At 43.6% G+C, this 7487-nt stretch overlaps 1 protein-coding gene across 1 annotated transcript; it reads left to right on the top strand.

Annotated features, from left to right (window-relative positions):
* The first annotated feature begins 1072 nt into the window (after positions 1 to 1072).
* On the top strand, positions 1073 to 6977 carry igfbp3 (insulin-like growth factor binding protein 3). The gene is made up of 4 exons (XM_042332023.1): positions 1073 to 1460; positions 3121 to 3344; positions 4066 to 4185; positions 6274 to 6977. Exons 1-4 carry the CDS (start codon positions 1118 to 1120, stop codon positions 6379 to 6381), a joined length of 795 nt encoding a protein of 264 aa, XP_042187957.1. The 5' UTR covers positions 1073 to 1117; the 3' UTR covers positions 6382 to 6977.
* The last annotated feature ends 510 nt before the right edge of the window (positions 6978 to 7487 follow it).

The raw sequence follows: 7487 nt of genomic DNA on the forward strand, positions 1-7487 counted from the left end.
CCCTGCATCCTGAGTAGCTCAGGGTGTTCTCCAAGTCCGAGATGTCAGTGGTATTGGTTATCCGTGTTCTGGGGTTAGTTTGGCTTCAGCCACTTTGGAGGTGAAGAAAGAGAAGCTGCGAATGGGGGGAGAGGGGGGGGGACGGAGTTGCCCCGCCCCGAAACCTGTATCAGCAAATAACCACGTGCGGCAATCCAATGGGAGACGAGTGAGTTATTCATGTTCCGGGGGCGGGCTCTCTCCTGCTCTGATATAAGAGAACCTGCATTCGCTCCTGGTTTCTCGGAGTCGAAGAGAGTGCCATCGGGTAAAGTTTATTGCAAAGAGAGGGGGGAAACAGGGAGAGAGAGGGGGAAACAGGGAGAGAGAGAGAGAGAGAGAGAGAAGGGGGAAAAAACTTTCCTGCAAGTTTCCGGCTGAATTTGCAGTTTTGCCTCTCATTTCGTGTCACCTTATTTTTTGTTGTTGTTGTTGTTTTAGCAGCAGCAGTAGTTTAGTTTAGTTTTTTTGATATATATATATATATATGATACATATATAAAAAAAATTATTCTTTGCAATTTTTGTTTTTGGGGGTGTGGTGTGGTGTGGGGGGGGTGAGGTTTTTGTTTAAAAAAGAGGGGAGTTTTTTTTCTCTCTCTCTCTTTCGTGTTATCATTAGTAATTATTATTATTATTATTATTATTTTGCAAAGAAAGAAAGAAAGAAACCTGCAAAAAAAGAGAGAGAGAGAGAGAGAGAGAGGGGCAGCAAAAAGCCCAAACGAAGTGAGGGCACAGCAGAGGGTGTAACACAGACCCAGAGTACAGAGAGAGGGGGAGAGGGGGAGAGAGGGGGAGAGAGAGAGGGAGAGGGGCAGCAAAAAACCAAACGAAGTGAGGGCAGAGCAGAGGGTGTAACACAGACCCAGAGTACAGAGAGAGGGGGAGAGAGAGAGAGAGGGGGAGAGAGGGAGAGAGAGAGAGAGAGAGAGGGGCAGCAAAAAACCAAACGAAGTGAGGGCAGAGCAGAGGTGTAACACAGACCCAGAGTACAGAGAGAGGGGGAGAGAGAGAGGGGGGAGAGAGGGAGAGAGGGAGAGAGAGAGGGAGAGAGAGGGAGAGGGCAGTGATCAGTATGGTGTACGCCCTCTGTGTACTCGCCGTGGCCGCCGTCACCCTGAAGGTAGCGGCCTCTCTGGGACCTGTGGTCCGCTGTGAGCCGTGCGACTCCCGGGCGCTGGGGCAGTGCCGGCGGCTGGTGGGCGAGTGCGAGCCGGTGCGGGAGCCGGGCTGCGGCTGCTGCACCACCTGCGCCCTCCGCCAGGGGCAGCCGTGCGGCGTCTACACCGAGCGCTGTGCCTCGGGCCTCACCTGTCTGCCCCAGGCCGGCGAGACCAGACCCCTGCAGTCCCTGCTGGAGGGCAGGGGCGTCTGCACCAACGAGACGGCCAGACACCGCCTCCCCCTGAGCTCTGCAGGTACGCGCTCCCAATGCATGTTCTGCACTCCAGGTGCACGGGGTGGGGGGTGGGGGGGGGAGAGGGGTGGGGGGGGGGGGGGGGGGGGGGGTGGGGGGGGAGGGTGGGGGGGGGGGGGGGGGGGGGGTGGGGGGGGGGAGGGGTGGGGAGGGGGGGGAGGGGCGACTGCAAAACATGACTTTTTTTAATATATATTTATATTTATATAAAGTGTTGTGATTTTTTTTTTGGGGGTGGGGGGGGTGGGGGGGGGGGGGGGGGGGGGTGGGGGGGGGAGAAAAAAGTGCAATAAAGACGTGTTAAGTTTTTTTTTCCCCCCAAAAAAAAAACCGAACCAGGATTTTTATTTATCTTTCGATGCCATTGAATGTTCCCGTTTCTTGTGAGAAAAAGAGTTTTTGATGATGATGATGATGATGATAATTATTATTATTACCTAAAAAAAAACCCCTCCCTGATCCGTAAGCGATGCGACTTCTCTGGTGGAGAAGTCCCTCTCTCTGATGCGATAGTGTTTTCTAAAAAATGTTCAGTGTGATTTTTTTTTAGTGTGTTTGCAAGTTTGCTGTAGTGCAAGTGATGGGCCAACAGCTTGAGGGAGGGGAGAGAGGGAGAGAGAGAGAGAGAGGGTGGGGGGGGGGTGGGGGGGGTTGCAGTGTTGTGTCTGATGGCTGAAATCTATTGCAGACCATATTCCCAATTAAACCCCCCCCTCTCCTCCTCCTCCTCCTCCCCTATAGGAAGTGGCTGTTGGCACCGACTCTGCCCTGCTATTAGGGTTGGTTAGGAAGAGCTGGTTTGGGGTTAGGGATTAGGGGGGGGGGGGGGGGGGTTGGATGATTATCCCTTTGAATGCACTCTGCACACAGCTGGGGGGGGTGGGCAGAAAAAAAATTAAAATTATTTTTTTTTTGTGTGGTGGTGGTTTGCAGTTTAGATTTCGCGAGTGCAAAGATGTGTGATACACGTGGGGTGATGGGTGATGGGCTGCGGTCTTGGTGCCGCGAGGGTTTCATCAGCTTGGTGATACCTGTACTTTTTTTTTGGGGGGGGGGGTGGGGGTTATTGGTTGGTATTGCACATAAGAAGTGTGCCAGGCAATGTGCCAACCCATGCCCTGAGTCAGAGTGCCAACCTGCTCAGATCCTCAGGGTATCATTTTCAGGATTTCACGCTTTTTTTTCCCCTAAAAGACACAAAGGATGAATTGGTGTACAAAACAAAACTCCCTGACAACTATCGGACTTGTGTCCAGAGGAAGAAGATTGCAAGTTTTTTTTGTTTTGGAAAAAAAAAGAAGAAAAAAAATCGTAAAAGTTGCACCAAGATTTACTGGGTTTCTTTCACTGGATGGCTTTTGCTAACGGTGCTAACAGATGTTTGGTACATGCAGTGAACAGGGTAGTTAGGCGATGTAAGATCTCCACCATCTGGTGAGAGAAAGGATTGTAGGTGATCAGTCTCTTTAAAAGCCTTAAAAGGACAGAAATCAAGTGAAATAATGGGGGGTAAAATGTGAAAATGTGTTCCATTGACTATTGCGTGCATTGTTTTTCACGCAGATAAAGCAGAACGCAGGCTCTGTGTTCAGTAAGAGTTCTTCAGAAAATTATATTCATGTGACACCCCCCCCCACCTCCCCCCTCTACTTCTGTTTTAGGAAATGTCAACAATTCAGACGAAGAAAGGAATGCCAGTAACTCTCGGAATGAGTGGAGTCCCAACACACACCGAATGCAGGACAGCAAACCTACTCACCCACAGCACATTAAGCTGCTTCAGAAAGAAGCATCAAGAAAGGCTCAGCTATACAAGATTAACAATGAAGCCCAGAACACCGAAACCACCAACTTTTCATCGGAAATAAAACACGACACTGAATATGTAAGTGTGCATCCTCTGAACACAGCATTTAAGCTTTTTATTTATTTTGTTCTATTCGGGCCTGGGTATCTGGGAACCCAGCCCATTTGTAAAAACAACTACTTGTACAAGCTATATATACCTGTAATATCTACTTTATATACCTATAATACCTACCGCACGGTTTCCAAATTCAACACACTTTTCAAAGAAACGAGTTTGCCTAAAACAGCTCCATTAGGTTTAGAATTGAAATTGAAAGACTGACAAAATAAGTATACATTTGGCTGCATATCAGGAATTCCTTAATGAAACTTTTCTAAGTGTGTAAAGACTGCCTGGTCAGGCACTCAGTCATACAAGACCAGGTTTGATTCCTGGTTTGGGTTGAGTTTGCTGATCTCGGCTGGGAGCAGTAATTGGGTGCTGCAATTGGCCTCAGTCTGCCTGGTCTATTGCTGGCTGGGGGAGAGGGAAATCGACCTCTGTAACTGCTCCTTATCCCTGTGCAATTATTTTACTGGAAAGTGTGCAGCAGTTGAGAATGGGATTGGGCTCCACTAGGCTACCAACACCCGATTTAATATCTTGAGTTTGTGAGTGATGAATATTCACTGAGGTGAGGTGTCAGAGCATTGTCAATGTCCATAGAACCATGAACAGGATTATTGGAGGGGTGTTGGCATCCTCAGGAATGTATGTAGACAAAAATCATGAGCATTTTCTTCTTCCCGTTTGCCAGGGTCCTTGTCGGAGAGAAATGGAAGGCATCCTAAACAACCTGAAAGCTGTATCATTTCTGAGCCCCAAAGGTGTATACATTCCAAATTGTGACAAAAATGGTTTCTACAAGAAAAAGCAGGTGGGTAACCTCCTCATGCTTTGCTCCTGCCTCTTTTTTTTGTTCGATCATGATTAAATTATTCACTTTATAAAGATAATGGGGTGCACAATAGGATTATGAAGACATAAGATACATATTTGTACCTCCAGAAACAGTTTGCCTATAAAATACAGCCACTATGCTGCACGGTAATTCCTCCTGTGAAGCACTTTGAAACGTCTTAACGACGTGATCAAATGCAAGAACTATTAAATGATGTAAAATTGATTTTGTATCAACCAAATTGTACAGTGGCTGATGTGCGTCCTTGGTGTACTTCCTTCCATTTGAGGGCGTTTTAAAACTCACTTGCTAATGTATTGTTCAAAGGTGTGACAAAAAGGGTATGTTCTGTGAGTAAATTGATAACTTGTGATTTCCTGAGCAAATATTCAAACACAAACATTTGTACCATTTCCTGTGCCAGACACCATTGTTATTTGATGCTGGTGTGACTCAGAGTTTCAACTTCTGCCACTTTTTTCAATCTGAATAGACAGCCCCTTAAAACCAGGAGACTTTTTATTAAAGTTTTCTTTCAAATAATATCTTAACAAATCAATTTTGTTTAGTTTTTTTTATTGTTGATAGCCAGAACATTTTATTTTGAGTTTTGAAGTGCACTGACACAAACTCTCAGGTAGTGTTATTTATTTGCCTACAATACATGCTACCCTTCACAGTAAATCTTGTGTGACATCCTCCCGATGTAGAAAGGCACTATGTCAAATTGTCAAATGCAAGGATTATTATTATTATTCACACCAGGCTTGCCCTGGAATTTGTCCAACTGCTTTTTGAGCAGAATATTTGAAGGGTAATTTGATCCTCCTCTGTGCTGTAGATGACAAGAGAATGAAAATCCCATTGTCTTAAGTGCTGCAGAGGTTATATTATTTGCTGCACTATTTTACCTTCAAATATTGCATTGTTTCAAAAGGAATTTATGCCCCAGGCAAAATTTTACCGCAAATATTCTTAATCCGAAGCAGTTGCAACTAATCCAAGTGGGAACTCTATAAACAATATACTGCACAGTGTAACAAATCCACCTTTACGTCAACAAGCCATTGCATTGTTCCGTCCTAATTGTTAGATGAATGACTATATTGTCACATATTTTGTCAGTGCATTATGTTGATGGGGGACAATACATAGCAACCGTTTTCAGATCATTTTTTGCTCTTACATAAAACAGGATTATGGTATTTTTAACCAAAGCACATTTCTAAAGATCTTTCGTGTAAAACCTTCTAAAACCAATTAACAATGGGAGAATAGTTGATGTTCAGAAATGTGAATGTCATTCAATTTAAACTGATGTTCACTAGATGCGACTGTAAATCAACCTACCTATGTTTGTGGTTTGGGATTGTGCGCTGCTTACTACACATTGTGATTCATCGGTGAGAAAGAGCAGGCACTTTTTTTTGTGTTGTTTTCACTTGGGCTTTTGAAGGACCTGCAGCCTGAGCAACTTGCAGCAGTTTGCCAAATTCCAATATTAACCAAGTAACTGAAACTGCCACAGATATTGCTTTGCTTTTTTTTCTCTCAGATGGATAATGGGACATGAGGTATTAAGGTAGTAAATGACTGCTGATGGGTTTACATGCAGTTCACTACTAAACATAACTATAGAATTTTGAGTGATTAAAGATATACCATAGACCCACCCATCCCTGCATTATAAGGGACTTCCTTATAAAGCAAATGGTTGGCTTGTTTGGCACGGGACGAGCTGGCTTCCCTACCTGTTTGCTAAAATTGGCCAGCTCCAGGGTTGTCATTGACGTCTCTTCCTGTGTACTGCAAAGTATGTGCAGGAAGTGCTCGCGCATCATCCGGATTCAGGAGACCACTTTTCAGAAAATGATGTCAGCTACACTTCTTGCACATATGTACAGTGAATAGGAAGTGACATGTGGCCTTTTGGCTGTGCCCCAGTATAATGAGAGGTTTGGGTTAATTGACCTGAAGCAGTGAATTATGTCTTGGTTCTTCTGCACTTAAAACTATCAGAAGCCTTGTTCTCTTTTAATTTTTTAACTTTTTTTTAAAAAACAGTGCCGACCATCTAAAGGCAGAAGAAGAGGGATCTGCTGGTGCGTGGATAAATATGGCACTAGGCTGGGAAGCTATGACAGGAACGGAGAGCTGCGCTGTTATTTTTGAGTCCGTGAGGAAGACTGCAGCTCCTGTGGACTCTGTGTGAGAGACTGATCAATCAGAGACCTTGGAGCAGCCAGCAGAGGGCATGGACTGCCTGTGTTCTAGAGCTGCGAGTTCTGCTGCCAGTTTAGGTTCGGAAAAGGGCTTCCTCCAGCCCTAAAGATCCAGCTCTACTTTGCCACATATTCTTCCAGCTCCCTGAAAGGATGGGACTTCTTAATTCCCAAGAAATCTGCACTATAGTTCCCAAGAAAAAGGCACTTCAGAAAGGAATCAGGGAATCTCCACTTGACTATTTAAGAACTGCCTGTGACCAATTTGATCCTGACAGACTTTGTGCTCTTTTATGTTTAAAAAAAATTAGTGTATGATCCTACATATTTTGAAATGTCTTGTTCTGCAGGTCTGAAACAGGAACCTAGCCTTCACGGGTAAATCTTTTTATAAAGTTTAAAAGGACTTTGTTCTTTATCAAAAAAAGCTTTCACGTTACTAAAATGTCATATGGCTATTTTTCCTTAAATGAAATGAATATTCTGTTAGAATATGTTCTGTATTTAATATAATTATGTTTTTTAATAAACATTATTTAAACTGAAGACAAATTAAGCATTTTATTTTCTACAGCACGAGTCACCAATTTATTTATACCCAAACCTTACACAAATCACACTTATTAAACTCATTAATTTTGCATTATGCTTATGTATCTTCTACAGTTTAGGTAATACAGTTGGATTAAAAGAAAAGCTATTCAACAGTTTCAGGAATGGATTATGTTCGAAACAAGTTGCAGCGAATAAGATAGGAATACATGTGTAAAGGTTGCCATCTAGTGGCTACAGGATGTTAACACATCAGAAAACCCAGCATGTGCAAGACATTCAACTTTTCTGTATATCACATTATCCAATCTTCACATAATCCATGTGTCAGATTAGATTCGTGCATAAGTGTCTGTCTGTTAAAAGAATGTACCAATTATTTAACTCAGTTACATGGTTATATTAAAGCTGTTTTGCTGCAGTTTATTACTTGTGAATATTACTTTTATATATGCTTGACTTCTTACAGTATTTTGTTCATTGAATCTTTAGACATAGAAAATA

The sequence above is a fragment of the Callorhinchus milii genome, unplaced genomic scaffold (assembly GCF_018977255.1).
Source record: "Callorhinchus milii isolate IMCB2004 unplaced genomic scaffold, IMCB_Cmil_1.0 Scaffold2, whole genome shotgun sequence".
Lineage (NCBI taxonomy): Eukaryota > Metazoa > Chordata > Chondrichthyes > Chimaeriformes > Callorhinchidae > Callorhinchus > Callorhinchus milii.

Coding starts and splice junctions, on each gene's coding strand:
- igfbp3 (XM_042332023.1), top strand. CDS start 1,118: ATGGTGTACGCCCTCTGTGTACTCGCCGTGGCCGCCGTCACCCTGAAG. Junction 1,461..3,120: donor CCTCCCCCTGAGCTCTGCAG/GTACGCGCTCCC, acceptor CTTCTGTTTTAG/GAAATGTCAACAATTCAGAC. Junction 4,186..6,273: donor GTTTCTACAAGAAAAAGCAG/GTGGGTAACCTC, acceptor TTTAAAAAACAG/TGCCGACCATCTAAAGGCAG.